This window comes from Myotis nattereri (genome assembly GCF_964212035.1).
Source record: "Myotis nattereri genome assembly, chromosome: 16".
Lineage (NCBI taxonomy): Eukaryota > Metazoa > Chordata > Mammalia > Chiroptera > Vespertilionidae > Myotis > Myotis nattereri.
In genome coordinates, this window is record NC_138091.1 from 35,766,592 (window position 1) to 35,789,322 (window position 22,731).

The window sequence follows — 22,731 nt, forward strand, 5'->3', positions numbered from 1 at the left end:
AGCAAAACTTCTATTATACTTCTGTATTATCACTAATGAAATGAATAGTGGATATCCCTTCCCCTTAGAGAGCTGTAAGATTAGATAGAGCTCAATCAGAATTTTATGAAAATTCAAAAACAGAAAATTAATCTTCCCCATGGACCTTGCAAGTTCACAAAATGCAGCTTCTCTTTATCTGGACTAAAATGGAGGGCTACATGTTTTCAAAAGTAACCCTAAGTATCTAATTCCTACTTAATTCAGAGTACACAATTTATCTTAATGCTTAGCTTAATCAGAGCTTAGGTACATTTTCTGAAGTCACAAATACGTAATAGTTAAGAAGTCGCACCACTAGTATTGGCAGCCTGAACAACTTCCATGTAGGATGAAGGGTCATCTGCTTTGATATAAGAGTCAATGGCTTCTTTCACCATTCCTTTCTGCAACTGGGCTTTTGCAAGCTGACTCCAGACCGCAGGCTCATTGCAGCGTTCAGCAAATTCATATGCCCGATCCAAGTTTCCAATATGTTCAATTAAAACCTAAGAAACCAATTTTTGAATTAGTGTTACAGTAAAATGAATCTTACCACACAGCAATTACATTGAAATGGCTAGGATTTTATTGCTCTCCTTTGCCATAGCAATTGGTTACGCTCATCCTCAAAGGATAATACATATATTGAATCATGAGAAGTCATTATATTTAGTATATAAACTTAGGTAACCTGAAATTTTATTTACCTGCACTGCTGAAGTATTGACATCAAACTTCCGGAAAATGGCAAATGCTTCTTCAAAGAGCTCATTGCTGATGGCGATATTGGCAATATCTGGGGCATCATAATTATCCAGGCGGTTAATATACTCCATAACACGGGTACGATCAGCCTTGATTGCAGTGAGGATTAGGAGGTTTTGCAGATTCCTTTAAGATAAAAAGATTTAAACACAATATTTTAATAGCTCATCAGTTGTAAAGAATAAGCACTGTGGCTATACTACTCCAGTCTTTTCTCTCAGGAGGTAGGGTGAGAAGAGTGAGAATTTAGACAATATACTCAAATCTTTGTCTCCTTGTTCCTTCCCAAAACTGACAGGCCATAACAAAAGATTGAATATAAATAGCCAATGGAACCCTCTCAGAGCATACCTGTGTTCACTGAATACAGAGTTATCAAGAACAATTTTCTCCAGCAGTTCAATAAGTTCATTCGGAAGGTCTGCAGTCATAAAAGCCTTGACAGTTACTGACACTTCTTCAGGGTCCTGAGTCTCAGACAAGGCTGTCTGCACAACCTAGAGAGGATATATAGAAAATAAGTTCCGAGAATCAAAGTGATTTTTGAAGGTATTATCTAATAAAACTAAGTTGGCTTTTCAGCAGAAAACTTGAAATAGGCAGAAAAAAAGTGGAGGAAAAATACCTTTAAATTTACTACCTAAAGGTCTTCGTACACAAATTCATGTGTAACTATATCATATGTACTTCCATTTTCCTGAAAAATTACCCTAATTGTATAATTTCAATCTTTTCCCTCATTAAAACAGTACTCATAATAACCACTCCCCATTATCACTTTAATGGCTACATATAATTCAACCACATAGATATAGCATTATATACTCAATAATTCCTCTGTTTTCGGCTATTTGCACGGTTCCCAGATGCTGCAGTATTTTTTTCTGGGAAGATTTGTATCTACTTAAAAATTTTCCTTAGAAATGCTTCCCAAAGCATTTAAAATAGTTAAATGTTTAAAATGTTTCTTTTTACTGCCTTCTCTCATAGTTAAATATGGTCCATGTGTATGATGAGGGAAAAGAAAAGGTTTACTGATAGTTAAAAGATGAGCCTTAATCCCATTTGCCAACTTTACCTGGTCAATTAGAGGTCTCCTGTAAGGATTGCTTTCCAGCAGCACACTGCCCCACAATTCTGGATCCTTTCGGCGTACCAGATAGCGGGAAAGACTTTTGAAGAGGGAGTTCTCATTGCAAACCTAAATAAGATATAAAAGATTAATTTCAAGGTAAGAAGTAAAGACTTTTTATAACTGACTTTACTTTTAAAAGTTATTTCCTGAAAGTGAAATGTGGAGAACCAAGATGGTGGCATAGGTTAACGCCGGAGTTTGCTGCTTTGAACAACTACTTCAAAAGTGAAACCAAAAAACGGAAGGGACATCACCCAGAACCACAGGAACGCTGGCTGGGTGGAAGTCCTACAATTAGGAGGAAAGAGAAACGCATACGGACACTCAGAGGAGGCGCAGTGCTGAAGTCAAATTCTGAGGTGAGGAGTGCGCGGAGCGGGCTGGCGGCGGAGGGCGTGGTTGGCGTTTTCAATCGGGAGGGAGTCGCAGACTCTGAGCTCCAGATACAGGAGTCTTTAGGGACCCAGACTCAAACGGGAGAAGCGGGACTGTCTGGCTTCAGTCAGAGCGAGTGCAGCTTTCTCTCCGAGGTTTGCAGCGGTTGCTGGGACTCAGAGAGGCAGAGCCCCTGGGGACAGGACTGAGAGCTGCCATAACTGCTCTCTCCGGCCCACCCTGTTGATCCTGTGCGACCCGCCCCACCCAAGCCCTGCACAGAGGCATTTGCCGGATAGCCTCAGGCAAAGGCTAGATTAGCACCTCCCTAGAGGACAGAGTTCTCTCACTGCAGACACAGCTGATTCTCATAGCCACTTGGCCTGGAGGTCAAACCCTCCCTGGCATTAGCTACAACAATCAAGGTTTAACTATAAGACTGCAAACAAAGACCACGAGGGGGTGGGCCAAGGAAGCATAACAAAATGCAGAGACAAAGAAACAGGACAAAATTGTCAATGGAAGATATAGAGTTCAGAACCACACTTTTAAGGTCTCTCAAGAACTGTTTAGAAGCCGCCGATAAACTTAATGAGATCTACAAGAAAACTAATGAGACCCTCGATGTTATACTGGGGAACCACCTAGAAATTAAGCATACACGGACTGAAATAACGAATATTATACAGACTCCCAACAGCAGACCAGAGGAGCGCAAGAATCAAGTCAATGATTTGAAATGCGAGGAAGCAAAAAACACCCAACCGGAAAAGCAAAATGAAAAAAGAATCCAAAAATGCGAGGATAGTGTAAGGAGCCTCTGGGACAGCTTCAAGCGTACCAACATCAGAATTATAGGGGAGCCAGAAGATGAGAGAGAGCAAGATATTGAAAACCTATTTGAAGAAATAATGACAGAAAACTTCCCCCACCTGGTGAAAGAAATGGACTTACAGGTCCAAGAAGCGCGGAGAACCCCAAACAAAAGGAATCCAAAGAGGACCACACCAAGACACATCATCATTAAAATGCCAAGAGCAAAAGATAAAGAGAGAATCTTAAAAACAGCAAGAGAAAGAAACTCAGTTACCTACAAGGGAATACCCATACGACTGTCAGCTGATTTCTCAACAGAAACTTTGCAGGCCAGAAGGGAGTGGCAAGAAATATTCAAAGTGATGAATACCAAGAACCTACAACCAAGATTACTTTATCCAGCAAAGCTATCATTCAGAATTGAAGGTCAGATAAAGAGCTTCACAGATAAGGAAAAGCTAAAGGAGTTCATCACCACCAAACCAGGATTATATGAAATGCTGAAAGGTATCCTTTAAGAAGAGGAAAAGGAAGAAAAAGGTAAAGATACAAATTATGAACAACATATGCATCTATCAACAAGTGAATCTAAGAATCAACTGAATAAATAATCTGATGAACAGAATGAACTGTTGATTATAATAGAATCAGGGACATAGAAAGGGAATGGACTGACTATTCTTGGGGGGGAAAGGGGTGTGGGAGTTGCAGGAAGAGACTGGACAAAAATCGTGCACCTATGGATGAGGACAGTGGGTGGGGAGTGAGGGCGGAGGGTGGGGCGGGAACTGGGAGGAGGGGAGTTTTGGGGGGGGGGGGGGAAGAGGAACAAATGTAATAATCTGAACAATAAAGATTTAATTAAAAGAAAAAAAAAGTTATTTCCTATCATTTATACTCTGATTATTGTTTTCTAGGAGGAAAAAAAATCCACAATTTTTACATATAATCTTGAAGAGGTTACAAACAAGTATTCTACTCTACTGGTCTGTCATTTATGCATTAGTACTGCATTATTTTAATTACAGAGGCTTTGTAATGTGCTTTAATATCTGGTAGGCCTAGTTCACCTTTACAGCTTTCTTTTCAGTGTTTTACTAGCTATTCTTTTTTTTTTTTTTTAAATACATGTAGGCAGCCAAAGGAAGGCCAAGGAAATGATGTATCACCTCCCTTGAAAACCTGAGGCATGCCAGATTCTATTCCAAGTTGCTACTTTCCTATTACTAGCTATTCTTGTTTATTTTTCCATGTGTACATGCATACATATATGTTCATGTGTATATGAATGGATGTATGTACATAGATGCATATATTTCCTAGCTATGATCACTGAAAGATCATAGAAGCAAATATAAATACACCTAACAGCCCAGATCTGAGTTTTTTAATCCTCACCCAAGGACATACTTAGAGAGAGGGAGGGAGAGAGAGACTGGGTGGGTGGGTGGGTGGGGGGTTTGAAAGAGGGAGAGAGAAACTTAAATTGGTTGCCTTCTGTATGTGCCCCAACCAGGGATCAAACCACAACCCAGGTATGTGCCCTGACCAAGAATCCAAGCGGCAACCTTTTGGTGCATAGGACAATACTCCAACAACTGAGCCACACCAGCCAGGGCCAGATCTGAGTTCTTAATAGCATTCCCCACTAAAAAGGATGAGAGTTCCCTGGGAAAATGGCAGATTCCAGGGCTGGGAGGGCATAAAATGAGTGTGAAGTAACTTGTGCTAAAAAATAAGGACATGCTTGAAGAATGATGAGACCATAAGACAAAGCCCCAGAAGGCAGGCTGCAGAGATTTTTATCAGCCCAAACTGGGACATTTTGAGCATCAAAACAATAGTGGTGGATTATAACCTATTGAATCAAAAGGGGATTCATGAGTACATGAAAATATGAGTGCTGACTAAATGTGGAGAATGTGCTAGACTTGGAAAATTGTCCTTTTGCAACCAACAAATTAAGAATGGTTTAAGAAGAATCAATAGATTCTAAATTGGCATAGAAGAAGGGGCACACAACATTTGCAAGGGGAAATATAATAATTATACAGTAAAGAAATTGACAACAATAAAAAGTGCCTCTACCAACGAAGGACAAAAGAATGCCAGGTGCTTCTGCATATAATAGCATGAGAAATACAAAGATCACTTAAGCAATATTCTGGATGCAAAATATACAATCTAAAGCTAATCACGGGGAGCCACCAGAGAAACTCAAAATGAATAAGATTCTCTTACACTGTGAATGTACTAATTGCCACTGAATTTTTCACTTTCAAATGATTATTATGTAAATTTCACTGCAGTAAAAAAGTTACAAGTAGAAAAAAAGACTACTTTTACAAAGAAAGGCTGAAGAATTGTCTCATATTAAAAGAGACTAAAGAGATACGACAACTATATGCAGTTGTAATCCTAGACTGGAAGGAAAAACTGTTGTAAGAAACATTATTCGGTCAATTGACAAAACTGGCATAAATTAAGAAATATTCTGTCAATCAAGTTGACTGAAGTTGGTTTCTATAATGTGTTTATGGAAGAGAACATCCTTATTCTTAGGAAATACACTGCAGAGGTACAAGGCCACGATGCATGCAACTTTATCATATGTTTAAAAGATGTATGCATGTGCATAAACCATGGACACAAACAATGGTGTGGTGAATGCCTGGTGTGGTATGAAAACCAGATGGAGAGGGAGTAATGGGTAAGGGGGGGGAAATGGGGGACATCTGTAACACTTTCAATAATAGAGAGAGGCTCCAGCCACCACCACTGCACCCGAGCTGTGAGCCGGGCTTCTAGCTGAGCGGCGCTCCCCCTGTGGGAGCACACTGACCACCAGGGGGAAGCTTGTGTTGAGCCTCTGCCCTCTGATGGTCAGTGTGTGTCACAGCGACCAGTCGTTCCGCCATTCAGTCAATTTGCGTTATTAGGGTTTTATTATATAGGATTTTTTAATGCAGCCTTCTTAATAAAACTACCTTGTTAAAGAAAATAAATAAATACATAAAATGCAGCCTTCCTTCTATACATTCAGCTAGCAGTACTCACATTAATAAGTTCCAGATCACACTGGCCACGCTCATAAGCAACACAGGCCAGATGTGGATCTCTCTTCTCACAATATTTTCCAACAACACGACTGTCATAATAAGGATTTTCACGAAGAAATCTCTCTGGGTTGTTATTACTGTCTATGTAGATTTTGGCTAACGCATTGTGAGTAGCAGGCTCCTCACAGCCCTCATGAATCCTGGCCTCTAGCCAAGGCAGAAGTAGTTTCAACCTAATAAAAACAAACCAAAAAACAACACATGTACACATATTGTATTATAAATAACAAACTCTTAACATGCTAACTACTTAAATAATGTGCTTTCCCATACATTATTTTGTATTCTCAACAACCCTATTATAAACTGGGAAATAAGACTCAGAATGTGGTTAAATGATTTGCCCAAGATTACACAGAAAGTATATAAAACTATCTTTATACTTTCTCAGACCTACCTGTTATATATATATAGATAGGATATAGAAAGAAGAGATTATAGATTCGTAAACTGTTCTTTTTTATACTGGACAAAATATCTAGACTTTGGATAAATTTTGTTCAGGAGTGGGCTGGGACGTGGTATAAGAAAATAGGCCAGATTATCTGAGGTTTCTTTCAATTTTAACACAATTAACATACATTACCTACAACCAGAGGAGGCAGCATCCTAAATATACACTGGGAACAAAATGTAGTATCTTTAGGAGCTCTGGGCTTAATAATTCTAGCAGTTGTATGATCACTCCACCAGAGGTCATGGTTTCACTAAGCTATAGTTTATGTTTCAATGGTTTAAATAGCAAAAGCACCCAGAGAAAGAGCAGTAGGCCATTATTTTAGCTATCAAATTCATGTAAATACTTACATTACCATGTTCTCCTTTGAATATTAAGATTCAAATAAAGCCCTAACCGGTTTGGCTTAGTGGATAGAGCATCGGCCTGCAGACTCAAGGGTCCCAGGTTCGATTCCGGTCAAGGGCATGCACCTTGGTTGCAGGCACATACCCAGTAGGGAGTGTGCAGGAGGCAGCTGATCGATGTTTCTCTCTCATCGATGCTTCTAACTATCTCTCTCCCTTCCTCTCTGTAAAAAAATCAATAGAATATATTAAAAAAAAAAGATTCAAATAAAAAAAACCACAATTTAACCCAGAGTTAATAGGGAACTCTCTTCTCATTATTCTTGAGAATAATTTATTTAAGAGCTAGTTAGCAAATACATGGTGTCACACCTAACTAAAAAGAGGCTTTTCACATAGTTGACATTAAAAGCACATACAAAGTCAACCCATGTAGCTCTAATTATAAATATGCAAAACAAGTGATTAGCCAGGTTAACAGATTTTTTGTATGATAGCTGTAACATTTCAGAAAACAGCTTTTCTTTAAATCAACGCTACAGTTAGCCTATCACTTCTAAATCGGGTGTTTCCAGGGAATCACGGTCCATTTATTTCTGAGTAGCTTTTCAACAACTGACAGGTTACATTTTTATCCGTTACCATGCTGAGAGAGACTGATTTATCCCAGTTATGGAGGTTAAACGGTACTACACCTGTTTCTTTTTTCAACCTCAGCAACAAGCTCATCAGTAGAAAATTGACCTCTTACAACAAGAATCAAGTTTTTAATGACATCTTCAGAGCAATCAACATCAAGTAATCCTCCAATAACCACAGGAAGTCGACTTGGATTCACCTAAGGGTTAAAAAAATTTGAAGAATGTCTATTTAATACGATAAACAAAAATGAGCTTTAAAGAAGAAACATTTCCCCCTCTTTTAGCTCAGTTATAAACAGAGTCTAACTTTGCAACTAGACCAAGGAATTTAGCAGGAAGTCTGGCTTGTTAATTAATTATCTCAGCATTACTCCAAAGGATAAATACGTCCAAAAATGCTAAAAGTCACAGAATTTTTCACACATTAAGTCCACTATAGCAAAACTGTCTGTCTGTTTTTAGAGTTAGAAGGTACAGTTTTTTGTATCTATATTTAAGATGGTTTTAAAACTGTGCTTTGGAGTCTATGGCCTCTACACAGATACTTTAGGTGCTACCAAGTACGTAGGGCATTGGCCATCCAACTTTTTCAACTACAGCACTTCTGATGTTTTATATACTTGGCATGCATGTAAAATTTTAATCAAAGAAGGATTTGGGCAGGAAAACATTATAAGAGCCACTGTAGCAGACCACAGTTTCAAAAGGGTGAACATTTCCAGAGTGAAATATAAAATCTACAATAAGATTTAATTTTTAAGTAATCTAAGTATTAGTTACCTTTTGTACATATATCTCTATATACTTTTGAAGATTATTTCTATATAAGTACAGCACCAAATCATGGACAAAGTCAAATCGATCACACACAATGATGAGTGGTAATTGATCTGTTAGCTTCGCTTCCTGGAGGAAAAAAGAACGAAAAGAAACCTTAATTTTCTCCTGTGAGATATCAAATCTATGTAAAATATGACAACCTCTGTTTTATACTGGTGGGAGAGGATCATATAAACTTGGCTGTTCTCTTAAAAGAAATCCCCAATTGCTGGAGAGAGCACACCATTTTCAGTAATTTTTTATTAATCAATACTTAGATCCATAGCAAAATACCAGGTCCTTCCCACACACACCCTTGACCAAAAAAAGTAACAAATTAAGATTAGTGAGCCACTACTGGCATTCGGGATATAAAATCATCACAGCAGGACTTTCATTAATAATTAATAAAATAGAATTGAGTTATTTAAGACCAATAGTCACATTGTCAAAATGATGACATAAGTGGATTGTACTTGTTTCAAACTAATGACTTATTTTCACTCCTCCCTAATTCTATTCTATATGGCCAGCCTCTAACATTCTGTTACAATAAAGCTTACAAGGAGCAGCATGATGGTGACAGCCATGAATTAAACACACCACATGTTGCTATAATAAGAAAAAAGTTAAGAAAAAGAAAGCACATAAAGAAAGACATCTTTAAATTGCCTACTGCTTTTACCATTACAAATACCAAGCTATAATCCTACTTTATAGACTGACATAGATGTTACAGACAGGAGGTAAGACCTATATTGGGCATTTACCTGAAACATGTCCTGTTACATTCCACAGACATAAGGTAAAGCACAAAAAACAACAGTTTCCATCAGGAATTCATTTACACACAGTGAAACATTGCTCAATATATGATCTGTCTATAAAAATCTGCTAAGGAAGTAGAACTAAGCAGGATAGGACTATCCCCAATGACAGCCACTAAGAACAACATCATTTGCAAGGTTAGAACAAAATAGTACCTAAGTTTAGAACATATCAGTCACCCAATTATAAATAATTTGAAGATTAGTCTATGAAGTGTTCAAAGAACACAAAACTAAATCTGGGAGTCATGAGAAATCCTGAATAAAGATGAAAAAGGTATGCATGGGTTTGGATTTATGATAGGCCTGTACCCCTGGGTCTCTCATAGTGCCCCATGCCAGAACAAACTGTGGCCTTGAATCATTGCCTGGCCTCTGCCCGTAGCTGCAGGCACTGAAGCAGGTTACACAGTGGAGGGCAGGGGCGGGGAGAGAGGAAAGGCTGTAAATCTGAAGTGGAAGTCAGCTGCAGATTTTTCATAGATTAAGGAAAGTCTAAAGCAGGGGTGGGGAACATCCAGCTCTTGGGCCATATAAGGCCTGAGAAATCATTTGATCTGGCCCTGCCAAGGCATTAGGGGTGCGTTAATTAAATGTTCGACCAAATATAGGAGGCTAATTTTAAGTTGATAATTTTGTATGGCCCTTGAATGATATTATAAATATCCAAATGGCCCTTGGCAGAAAAAAGGTTTCCCACCCCTGGTCTAAAGCAAGTGTTTAGCAGCATGGAAACTGTACTAAACAGCTGCTATAATCATCTCTAGAAAGAGTGTTTGATCTACCTATGTAAACATTTCAATAAGCCAAGTTTTTCCTATTAAATAAACATCAAAAAGTTAGTGGGTCATACTAATCTTCTTTATCCTGTTTAATATAAAAATAAAATATTATGTACTTTCATTTTATCATTTAGGGAGAAAACATACTTGCAAGTAATCTAAGATTACTTAGGTATTCTGTTCTCATGCGTGTTTAAGATTTCTGCTGGCAAAGACAAACATACTGTATCTACGTACCCCCGCCCCCCCCCCCCAAAAAATTTAAGATTGAAAGAGTAGACAAAAATCTAGAATGAATAGTTTCTTGATTGCCTAAATTTGCACATGTAAATAATGCTATTAATATTTTAAATTATTTAAAAGTTTACCCTGAAGCTATTATGGTCAAAGATTTTAAGATAAAAATTAAAATTATATAAACATTCAGGGGTTGTCATAAACATGAAGTTATTCATTTAACTAATATTTACTGAGTACCCAGGTACCAGACACTGTACTTATGCACTGGAGATATAGCAGGAAACAAAGTAAGCATTCCCTCAAAGGATTTACACTGTAGTGGGAAGAGACAATACTGTTAAGTGTTATTTTAAAAAAGTAGAATATGGGGGTGGTAAGGATAGGCCATCTGAGACATCCTTTCTCATGACATCTGATGAGCAATCTTAAAGAACGTTAGGACTTAGGTCATAAAGGTCAGAGAAAAGCAGAAAGGGGTACAAGCAAAGACCCTGGAGCAGGAGAGGGCTTAGGGGGTTCCAGAAATAGCAAGCAGGTCAGTGTCGGTCAAGCAAAACCAGGAAAGGAAAATTGACAGAAGATTAAAGGTAGCAAGAAGCAGATCATGGATCTGGAGAACAGTTTCATGCTTTCTATGGAGATCTATAATTCCACAAAAACGTAGGTCATGAGCCAAATGATGCTAATGTCATCATTTCTTCCTGCTAACAGGTTACTGTACACGGGAACCATATTCTATCGATCTCTGTATTTCTGGTGGCTAGCATATAATTGGCATTGGAATGTTCAAGATCAGATTCAGAGAAGTATTTTTCTTATTACCACAGAGTTTACATACAACATTAATCAATTATCATATAGCTAGTACCTCCAAAGCTTTATAACAGTGATGGTGAGATGTAGCATTGCAGCTACCATACTACTGGTCAATAAGGAAAGGGAATAAAATGCTTTAGTATGTTCATTCTCACTACTGGGATGAAAGGCTACATACAATAGTAGCATCTTAGTATTGAGTTCCTATCTCAGATTATTTAAAGACACCAGGTTTACCTCTAACTCAGCCTGGAATTAGAATTCATTCAAGGAGTCAGGAATAACTCAAAACCAAAAAGAAACAAAACTTGAATTATTGTATTTCACATGTAGGCTAGCACCACCTTATTTCCAAGGCCCACCAACACAGCTTATTTACAGCTGTTATAACCTGAACACCTATGGCCTACGAAGGTAGTTGAGAAAAACAACTTGTGGCTGAAGAAACCAAGGATGAGTTAATTTGCTTGAGGTAACAGGTAGACATATACTGAATGAACAAATAATAGTTAATAATAGGAAGAAATGGAATTTGAACCAGGTCTGACTGGTTCAAAGGCCTGTAATATCCACATCCATGCCCCTACTCTATCAGGCTTGCACCCAATTCACAAATGTGGAATGGAAATCCTCGTCTAATTAGATCTCATGGGCTAAGCAACTTACGGGTGCACCATCCTAGTATTCAGATAAGGTTTCTGAAGTTCAAGAACAAAATAATTTAGTCCTGCTTTACAAATATATACATATTTCATAAGTCAAATATTAATACCCAATGCTAAAGAAATTACGACTAAAGCATAAAAGCTGTGAGTTTAATGAAAACAAAAAGAAATCAGTTTAAGAACCTGGTAGTATTTTTAAAAAAGGAAACAGTACTGACAATCAAATGAGGAACTGTACCAGTGTAAGGGGTACACTAGCCAAGCATAAAGCATCAGTCTTTCTTATTTGGAGTTTTTTTGACAACAGAAAGTCTTGAGTTAAAACACATCATACTAGCCAGGCCATTCAGACTATTTATAATGGTCAAGACATTAAATTATAAAGCTGTATTTTTGGGGGATAGTTTATTTTTTCATCTATAATAAAGGGTTACACTTCAGCACTTTGACTATCTCAGTACACTGAAACCCCTAAGGTTTGGGGGTATTTAATCTAGAGCCCAATCAGCTAATACAACTGTAGATTAAAAATGATGACAGTGTAGGCGTACGAAAAGCCTATTTTTTTCTACTAAATTATTCATTAAGCATTTTGGTTTTAGTTTCAATCTAAAATTCTTCCAAAAGAAAAAAAAATGCTTAAGAACTTCATATTCAGTTTCTGGAGTCATTTCATATATATAAATAAATGTTAAGGGGGATGAACTGAATGTTCTATAGTTTTCCTGAATTTTAGAGGCAACTAACAATATTAAAGTTTTATTTTCCTGTCAAAGTAACTAGTAGGAATGAGAATAAAAGTAAAGTTAAACAAAATTAACTGCCCTTAGGTATATTTTAAAGAGCTAAGAATCTTTAAACCATTACTCTTCACTTCAACATAGGCAGTTCTTACTTCTCTAGAACTAAATTCCGTGTCACAAATCTGAGGATTTTTGTTTAATCTTACCCTCAATTTATGAATTATACATGATTAATATTTAATTTCCAGAGTCAGGCTAATTTGATGACAGAAATAAACCTGCTAGAGGCTCCTTAAAATGACATTGAAGGCAAAATGATTTTAATATTCAAAAGACGACTAAATGAAATTCTAAAATGACACTGAACATCTAAACCACTTTCAAAGTGAAAGAAATGACATTTCTTTACGGTAGTGCATTTTTCCCTTCTTTTAAATAGAGGGGGCCATTCTAAATATTACTTACCAATTTCCTTCCCTATTTCAAAGGAAACCACGAAGTATTAAATTTGGAAGAAATAATTCAGCACACAATTTCAGAATGTTAAGAATTTTACATTTAGGGGAACTTTTTTTTTTTTTTAACTAACGAAACCCTTGCAGAACTGCTGATCTTCAACCCAACCAGAAACTGCATTACTCAAAATCACTTACCTTGAGAAAATTCTTGACTCGCTCAGGATCATAGCAGTTGCTTTCTCGGCAGATTCTTTCTACTTCTTTGATCTGCCCAGTCTTGCAAGCTGCCTGAATATATTTAAAGTGCACATCTGGATCCTGACTAAAGTTAACAATGGATCCCAGAAAATAAAAGAGACCTTAAAAAACAGATAATTGAAATTAAGTACAGATGCACTTTTGAGAATAACAGAACTGTATAATATTTAAGCAATTAAAAAACATGTTATTTCAATTACACCTCAATTTTACAAAAAATAAAAAAACACATACTCAATACTCCCAAATAAAAACTGGTTGCTCAAAAAACTCCATAAGAATACTAATTAATCTAGTAATTAGTTCAATAAATGGATTTGCACCTTAATCTTGAAAAAAAAAAAAAAAACCCAGAAAATTCAGCCTGGCCAGCGTGGCTCAGTGGTTGAGCGTCGACCTATGAACCAGGAGGTAATGGCTGATTTCTGGTTAGGGTACATGCACAGGCTGTGGGCTTGATCGCCAGTGTGGGGTGTGCAGGAGGCAGCCCATCAGTGATTCTCTCTCATCATTGATGTTTCTATCTCTCTCTCCCTTTCCTTTCCTTTCCTTTCCTTTCTGAAATCAATAAAAATATATTTTAAAAAAACACACAAAAAATTCAACCCAATGTTTTCTATTAATAGAGAAATAGGAGGCAGCTACTTAATACCAAACTAATTATCACATTATATTCCATATGATAAGTTTTAAATGAAGACCCTTATAGCAGATGTTTTTCCATATGCAGTTAATAGGAAACATACAAAAGTAGTTTGAAGAGAATTTAATGCAGTGCTGTCAATACAGTAGCCACTAACCACATGTGGCTATCAAGCACTTGAAATGTGGCTAGTGTGACTAAAGAACTAAATTTTTAATTATATTCAGTTTTAATTACTTCAAATTTACGTAGCCGTATGTGGCTAGTGGTTACTGTACTGAATGAAATAGTATCAATTTAGTGCATAGCTAACATACAGAAACAGAAAACTAGTAGAAATCTTATTCCTTCTGTCTAGAACAATACTATAAAAAGAGGAAGAAAAGGTAACTGGGACCAGAAGTTTGGCTAATGAACCCAAGAGCCACCCAACAGTGATTACATTAGTACTCAGTACAGCAGTGGTTTTCAACTGGGGGTGATTTTCTTCCCAGGAGACATTTGGCAATGTCTGGAGACATTTTTGTGTCACAACTGGTGGCGCTGAACCACACTGGCACCTAGTGAGTAGAAGCCAGAGATGTTGCTAAGAATCCTGCATACACCCCTCCCACCAACAAGTTATCCATCCCAAAATGTCTGAAGTGCTGAAGTTACACAAACCTGCTGTATAATGACAGGTCACAAAATATCCTTGGTTAGAAACATTTGCCATTATAAGAGTCAGACAACATAGCATGAAAATTTATTATACCTGATCACTAGTCACTAGTATTTTTGTCTTACACAATTATGACAAAGCCACTATATATATTTGTATCTTAAAATTCTGCTTTTATTTCACCTATAAAATATCCAAGCAATCTTGTTCACTGCATATCCCTCAAATCTGACATAAAAGATGCTCGACATTTATTGCATGATAAAACTTAAAATTGTCCCATTAAATTAAGCTTGTAGAGACAGAATTTCTAGTAGTCTGTGATCATAATAATATCCCTCTTGGTTATCTTAATTAAAACACAACTCAGAAATTCCTAGTTACCTTCAAAACTTTTGAAAGATTCAAACAGTTCAATCAGAGACTGAGTTGACAGTTGTTCATGATACTTAGAAGCCACTTGAACACATATCTGCAGATTTTGGCGAATATTGGCAGACAGCATGGCCCTGAGGCATTCTAGGGAGTCTTCTACTGATAAGGATCCAAAGTAGTTCACTAACCACTAGAGGACAAAAATAAATAAATAAGCAAGTACATAAATGAAAAACTGAACCTAATAGTGATATGAAATTATTATCATTCAGAACCAAAAACACATTTTTAGTACATCATTTAATCATATCTAAGACCACCTGTTAGGTAAGAAAATGAAATACCTCAGGGTTAAGAAGATGGGTGTGAACAACTGCACGCTTAATATCATATAAATCAGTAAAGTGTTCTAATGCACGTTGCAGCAGACCAGCCTTTTCACACAGCTGAGCAATATGAGCCCGGTCATAATGTGTGAACATCTGATTCCCTAGAATAGCATCTGCAACCTATAAAACCACAAACAGAATAAGTTTATTTTACAAGCCCATCTATATCAGTAACTCTATATCCAGATTACATATAAAGATCCAAAACTAATTGATAAAGAAAACACAAAGGAATGTTAACTAAATTTTCTTAAAGAATAGTCATCTCAGTTGCTTCAAATAACAATCCAAGAAGTTCTGAGTAACTACTAAAACAGTGTTGAAAACACCTTAAAAGTATGAATGCATATATATACCTGAGGTGCGTGCATAAGGTTCATCTCAAGCAACCTAGTCTGTAAAGGACCTTCAGATGGGCGATTATTCTTCAGGGCATCAAGCAAGAATGCAGTACACTGCTGAATTAGATTGTATTCCATAAAGACATCCACAATCTGCAAAAATATTTAAAGAATATTGTTTGAGATGTTTAAAAATGGCTTTATGATACTGTTGATAATATGCAAATGAAAGGAAATTTAGTATTATCTCGTTTTACATATAAAAAATTGCCAGACCAAACAAACCCCAGACTTAAATAATGTTATTTGGACAGCATAACTTCAAAATTTAAAAATAAATTTTTGGGCCCTAGCCGGGTCCCTGGTTCAATTCTGGTCAGGGGCACATGCCTGGGTTGTGTGCTCAATCCCCAGTGGGGTTGTGCAGGAGGTGGCCAATCAATGATTCTCATCATTGATGTTTCTCTCTCTCTCTTTCTCTCCCCCCTCCTTCTAAAATCAATACAAATATATTTAAACAAATAAAAATAAATAAATTTTTGGCTCTGGCCAGGTAGCTCATTTGGTTAGAGCATTATCCTGATACGCCAAGGTTGTGGGTTTGATCCCTGGTCAGGGCACATATATGAATCAGCCAATGAATGCATAGTAAGTCGAACAAATCGATGTCTCTGTTTCTGTCTCTCTTTCTTTCAAATCAATTTTTAAAAAAGGTAGCTCTGGCCTGTGTGTTCACAGTGGTTAGAATGTCAGTCACAGGTTTGATTCCCGGTCAAGGGCATGTACCTGGGTTGTGGGTTTGCTCCCCAGCCTGTTGGGGCGAGTGTGGGAGGCAATCAGTATATGTGTCTCTGAGACATCAATGTTTCTCTCCCCACACCCCGCTCCTTCCACTTTCTCTGAAAAGCAATGGAAAAAATATCCTCAGGTGAGGGTTAAAAAAGATAAGAACTATTTTTGTCTTCTGGAGTTATTTTTAGTTCTAGTAAAAACAACTATTATTCCCATACATTTTTCATATGTTTACATATACATCTCTAAACAAGAAGTCCATTTTGTATGTTTTTAAACTGTATATATAGCCCTGGCCAGGTGGCTCAGTTGGCTGGAACGTCATCCTGAGCACCAAAAGGGTTACAGGTTTGATTCCCAGTCAGGGAACATGCCTGGGTTGTGGGTTTGATCCCCAGTCAGGGTGCATATGTGAGGCAACCAATCAGTGTTTCTCACATTGATTCATTCTCTCTCTCTCTCTCTCTCTCTCTCTCTCTCTCTCTCTCTCTCTCCCCCTCCCTCCCTCCCTCCCTTCCTCCCTCCCTCATCAATGAAAGCATATCCTCTGGTGAGGATTAAAAAGAAAAACAAAAAACTGTATGTAGATGGTACCACACTGTCCATTCTTCTGCAACTTGCTTTTTTTGTCTATGCAGATAAGACAAAGCTCTAATTTCTAGAAATTGAATGGTTAACCCATTCTTCTCCAAATTGTTTAAACTCAAATCCCCCCATTCTCTATTGAAATCAACTTCTACCAATACATTTTCATTTCTTTACCTGTGTGATATCAGCAAGAGGTTCTTCATCCTGAACCAACATTTGAGCAAACTGCTGTCCCTGATCTGGACTGATACGCATGACATTTCTCAGCAGAAAGATCCAGTCTGGAGTATATCCAACCTACAAATAGATATAAATTTAAACCCCACCACAAAGTTTCCTTTTTATATAATTTAAAGGTGTTTTTTTTTTTTTTTTTCCTGCAACAGAATCTTACTAATATAGAACTACTGATGAAAGTACAAATTCAGTTTTAATTTAAGGCGTTCCGTTTGACCTTGGTTTATATTAGGCAAATAGATGCCTTAGTGATAATGTTTGATTAAATAGCTGTAAATTTTTATAATTGGCTTAATTTTTGATGAGTGACTATTTCAAAAAGTTTGTTCTAACAGTTTAAGCATGCCCCTGACATCTTAAATTCTAGTAAGCTGTATAAGAGAAACTCTCCGTTTTTTTAATAAGTGTAATTCTATATGTGGGACTAAAATAGGGCTTTTATACTTTTCCCAGTAACTAAAAATTTAAGGAAATTCACTATTAAAGCCACTTCGAGTTTCTACAGGCTAATTTCTCTTTAATGTTTTAATGAATTTTTTGTTAATTCATTAAAGTTTTTGAGAATTTGTTTCATTAAACTCACTTTTTTAGCATACAAAACAATCTTCTGAACTTGACCAGTTTCTGCAAAGCACTGAATGACTTTATTTGGGACATTAGCCCTTAGGTACACACTAAGTGCTAATGTAGGGTCCACAGATTTCACAAGGTCACCTAATTCTTCAGAACATTCCAGCTGTCCAAAGGAAAAAGAGATTAGTTAGTAATCCATAAGTTGTTTTATAAATGAGCAGTTGACACTACTTCCACTATAAATAATATGATAACATTTAGTTACTCAATTGTCCCAGAATATATTACAAGTATTCAGTGGTTGTGGTTAGTAAAGACTCTTGATTATATATTCACAGCAATGTCTCAGTAGAATTTTCACACATCCTACTTAAAGACAAAAAGCCCAGTAAGATTTCATACATATAGATATTACCAAATGCCTTGTCAGAAATGTAAATACTTAAAAAGGAGAACCTTGTACTATTAAGAATATTCACATATCTAACTCACATGGCCCCAATTTTTTCAAAATAATGTAACTTTAAATGTAATGTTATCAAATGAAGAAAATTGATACTAAGTTACCAGTTGAGGCTTACCAGAAGGACCATTATTAAAATTAGGGTATAATTTGTATGTCTGAAGAATCTAAGCTCCATTATCTTCTTGACTTTTGGATTTATGGTTATAAAGCAGGACACTCTAATTTCACAAGGTCAAACAGATAAAAAATTTTGAATTTTTAGGTGGTAGACAAGTAGATTCCCTTCTCTATACATTCAACCTGCCTTAGTCAGCTGCCCAGTCTGGAAAGCAGTTTCCCTAAAAGAGTTTTGCTTTACATATTAGAGTTGATTTTCTACTTTTAAAGGCTATGTGGCTATGCCAGAGAATAGCCTTTATCACTGATCTTCAGTACGGAGAAGAAGTTGTATTGAAGTATATATCTCTTAACTAAACATGCTAATTAATGAAGAGTTGACCAGTATCCCTTTTATTACAAATAGATCCCATATGACCATTCTCAAAAAAAGGAATAATATCCAGAAAGCTTTCACAATGTTATATAGGTCAACTCAGTTGCCTTGGCTGTCACCATCCTCCCTTACCTTAAACAATTAAGACCTCAAATACTCGCTATTGTGGCTATAACTATTCTTCAGCAGAGGCTCCTATCCAAGCATCCCAACTCTGAAGTACTATTCTCCAGTATCCTACAAGACTGCCAGATGCTGGGTTAAGAAAGAAGGACTTAGCCCTGACCGGTTTGGCTCAGTGGATAGAACGTCGGCCTGCAGACTGAAGGGTCCCAGGTTCGATTCCGGGCAAGTGCATGTACCTTGGTTGCGGGCACACCCCCAGTACGGGGTGTGCAGGAGGCAGCTGATCGATGGATGTTTCTCTTTCATTTATGTTTCTAACTCTCTATCCCTCTCTCTTCCTCTCCGTAAAAAATCAATAAAATATATTAAAAAAAAAAAAAAGAAACAAGGACTTAGAATTAGTCATGTAAAAATACTGCCAACATACACTCACACTGAAAGGTATAACAACATTACGTTATTCACTACTCAGAGTGCTTTAAATAGTACCACCTCATTCTTGACAATAGCATAAGAAATGGCAATTCAATATTGCCACTTTATCGAGAAAGGCTTTTTTATGTTGGTATGAAAGGAATAAAAACACTGATGGATTGTTCAAACTTGTTAACTGCCTTCAAGTAAGCAACATTTTCCATAATGTGCTCTAGAAAACAAAATACTATTAGATGTTCTATGTGAAAAGAAATCAGTTAAGTATGAATGAATATAAAAAGCAGAGAAATCCTGCAGTAAAGAAAGCTGGTTAACCTTTTTTAAAGGTTCATATTTAAATAGATTTCAAGAAACTGAGTTAAATATTTTCCCATGTAATGCTAATTTACATACTGTGAAATCTTTCTGGGAATTTTTATCACTGCTAATTAGCCCTGCTGTTTTATGAACATATCTATAGTTCAACATTTTATATAACATGTTTCCTTCTCACACCCAAACATAGTTACTAGTAGCAAATACCACCATTATGATGATACTTGGGAATTTCTCAAAGAAGATATACTTGTATGATTGAAACTACTGTGCATATTAAATGTGGGATGTGAGAGATAGGAATATATGCTTATATCCAAATGAATGTTACATAAGTTGACATGAACACATACTGAAGTGTCTCACACTAAGGTTCTCCTGAAGCAAAAGGATAGCAATTTGCTTCCAGGTTAGTGGTTCTAACCACCCAGCACAAATTCTGGATTCCATTTAAAATACTAAACAAAGATATACTACCTCCGCGTTATAAAAGTAAGTTTATGCATCTCACACAATGTCTGCTCTTATTCTATTCCTATAAGCATTAACGATACAGATATTTTGGGGCAACCTAGATGTTTATAACTTGCTAATGTGGTATTTAAGACAATTAAAGCCAAAGTATGTTAACTAGAGTTAACATACCTTATCTTCTTTTAACCATTTCTCCAAAAGCTGTTTCCGTCCTTGCTGAAGTACAGGCCTACACAGTTCTAAGGATTCATATTTGTTTAGCTGGCCTTGGTCCAAAAGTATGCCAAAATATTGAAGTAGAGGAGAAGTTTGACCTGGCTGGGCTGGGACACTCTGGAATCGACGGATAGTGTCTGGGGTACGGAGGATTCCCTTTAAGAAAGAGAAATGGTGAAGACTCTGTTTAAAGGAGATCCAACATCACACCAAGAACTCCATGGGTCTCTTAAGTCAATCATAAAAGCATGATTCCACCTACTAAGACCAAATTTCAAATCTTCAATATGTTAAGTAATAAAGATTCAGTCAACATCTGTTCACACCTCTGGCCAGGTGTAATAAGGTTATTCAGAATCAGAAACATACCAACCTAATTACAATGTCAATGTGTATCAGAAAGTAGTTACAGCTAGCTATTATTCCAGGTTCATATTAAGTGCAAATTTCCTAATAATGATCAGGATATAAGGTGTTAATTCATTCACCATAATACAAAGGTGATGAGAATAAACTCAGCTCAATTTCAGACAACTCTTTTTACCATAAATGTAATAGGATCTGTTCAATCCTTCAACTTTGGGAAATAAAATCAGTACTACCAGACAGTGTGCCCTATGGACCCATCTCTTGTTTCAACAATGTTTGAACAGAACAGACCCATGGACACCCCTTCTTCCAGCCCCAACCACGCTCTAACCTCTTTTCCAGCTGCAACCTTTGGAACCATCTTCTTAGCCATCCGCTGCCTCCAGGACCAGCCAACACATTTTTTTGAGCTTAGCTCCTTATTGTTGATAAACCATGAGCTCCAAGATTTGTCAAAATTGTTCCACAGAGATGGAAGCCACTGTCAATCGCCTGGTTAACCTTCATTTGAGAGCCTCCCACACCTACCTCTCTTCTGCGCTTCTATTTCAAATGTGAAGATGTGGCTCTGGAAGGCATGGGCCACTTTTTCCATGAGTTGGCTGAGAAGTGGAGGGCACCAAGTGTCTCTTGAAGATGCAAAGCCAGCAGAGTGCCCATGCCTTCTTCCAGGACACGTAAGAGATGCCACAGGATGAGTGTGGTAAAACCATAGTCCTGGAGAAGAACCTGAACCAGGCCCTACTGGATCTGCATGCCCTGGATTCGGCCCATACAGACACCCATGTCTTGGTGACTTCTTATAGAGCCACTTCCTAGATGAGGAGGTGAAATTCATCAAGATGGATGACCACCTGACTAACCTCTGCAAGCTGGCTGGCCCCTAAACTGAGCTAAGTTCACCTTCTAGCATGACTAGGAGCCTCTGCAGCCCAGTGGCCTCTGAGAGACCACTGGCATCCCTGTGGTGTCAGGGCTTCTGCCTGAGCCTCTCCCTGCAGCTCTAGGCAGCTTTTTAACCACCCTGAAAGCCCTCTCCCTAGCTGTGGACCAAGTGGAAGCAAAGCTTTATACAGGGGGAAAAATTGGTAACTATCACTGACAAGGTCAAACAGTATTACAACTAAGTAACTAAACATCATTACATCTACATAAATCATAGATTGCTAGATCTACTTATCTTTCTAACATTCTTAAGTTTTAAAAAGCTAACCAAAACTAGAGAACAGAAAAATAATTAACCAAATCTAAAGGCACCAACAAGGAACTCAATCTACCACAGAAAGAATGCAACCTACAGAAGACTAGTTTCTCAGTGGAGAGCTGGCTCCATTTCTAACAGTAGTAGAAATAAAGCATATGAACATTAATCCAATCATGGCAACTTCATTTTCATGGCTATTTACCTTGGGTGCATTAGCAGCCACCTTTGCTGCCTCTGAGTAATTTCCCTGGGCAAAAAGAGCATTAAACTTCCGGGCAAAGAGTTCTTCAGCACCAGCTAAGTTGTTACGTACAGCCATTCTCAGAGCCAAATCAGGATTTTGTAGGACATTGGTGATATAAGGAATTATGTTTTCTTCTTCCACACATACTGATAGAACCTGCAATTTAAAGATTAATGAATAGTTGCAATGTGTTCATTTGGATATCAGTAATACTAAATCTGCTTAGAGCTAATTACTACTGAGTCACAAAGGTATTAAAATTGTGACAGCTGCCTTTTTCTGTGTCATAAAAATATAAAAATTAAATAAAAAGAAAAAAAGAGGCCATAAATGAGAAAACTGGGATGCCTAAAATATGGCCATTCTGTAATATAAATAGCTCCCTATTTCATACTGTCCGACCTCTAATTGCTTTGCTATCATCCATTTAAATGAGCTCTGTAAAACAATTCACTATGATTTATAGATTCTTGAGGAACGCAATCTTGAAAACCTACAGAACGTGA

General features: G+C 37.2%; 1 protein-coding gene across 2 annotated transcripts in view; it reads right to left on the reverse strand.

The window, feature by feature from the left end:
- Nucleotides 1-22,731, reverse strand: part of CLTC (clathrin heavy chain) — a 64,709-nt gene that overhangs the window by 11,819 nt on the left and 30,159 nt on the right. For both annotated transcript variants that reach the window (XM_081109039.1, XM_081109038.1), the window contains exons 7-21: nt 22,184-22,381; nt 20,364-20,564; nt 17,894-18,046; nt 17,248-17,370; nt 15,709-15,846; nt 15,308-15,472; nt 14,973-15,153; nt 13,222-13,385; nt 8,457-8,582; nt 7,731-7,873; nt 6,170-6,404; nt 1,865-1,987; nt 1,138-1,283; nt 729-912; nt 335-527 (exon numbers count right to left, since the gene is read on the reverse strand). In XM_081109039.1, the coding sequence (XP_080965165.1) occupies nt 335-527; nt 729-912; nt 1,138-1,283; nt 1,865-1,987; nt 6,170-6,404; nt 7,731-7,873; nt 8,457-8,582; nt 13,222-13,385; nt 14,973-15,153; nt 15,308-15,472; nt 15,709-15,846; nt 17,248-17,370; nt 17,894-18,046; nt 20,364-20,564; nt 22,184-22,381 (2,473 nt within the window). The remainder of the gene's footprint in view (nt 1-334; nt 528-728; nt 913-1,137; nt 1,284-1,864; nt 1,988-6,169; nt 6,405-7,730; nt 7,874-8,456; nt 8,583-13,221; nt 13,386-14,972; nt 15,154-15,307; nt 15,473-15,708; nt 15,847-17,247; nt 17,371-17,893; nt 18,047-20,363; nt 20,565-22,183; nt 22,382-22,731) is intronic.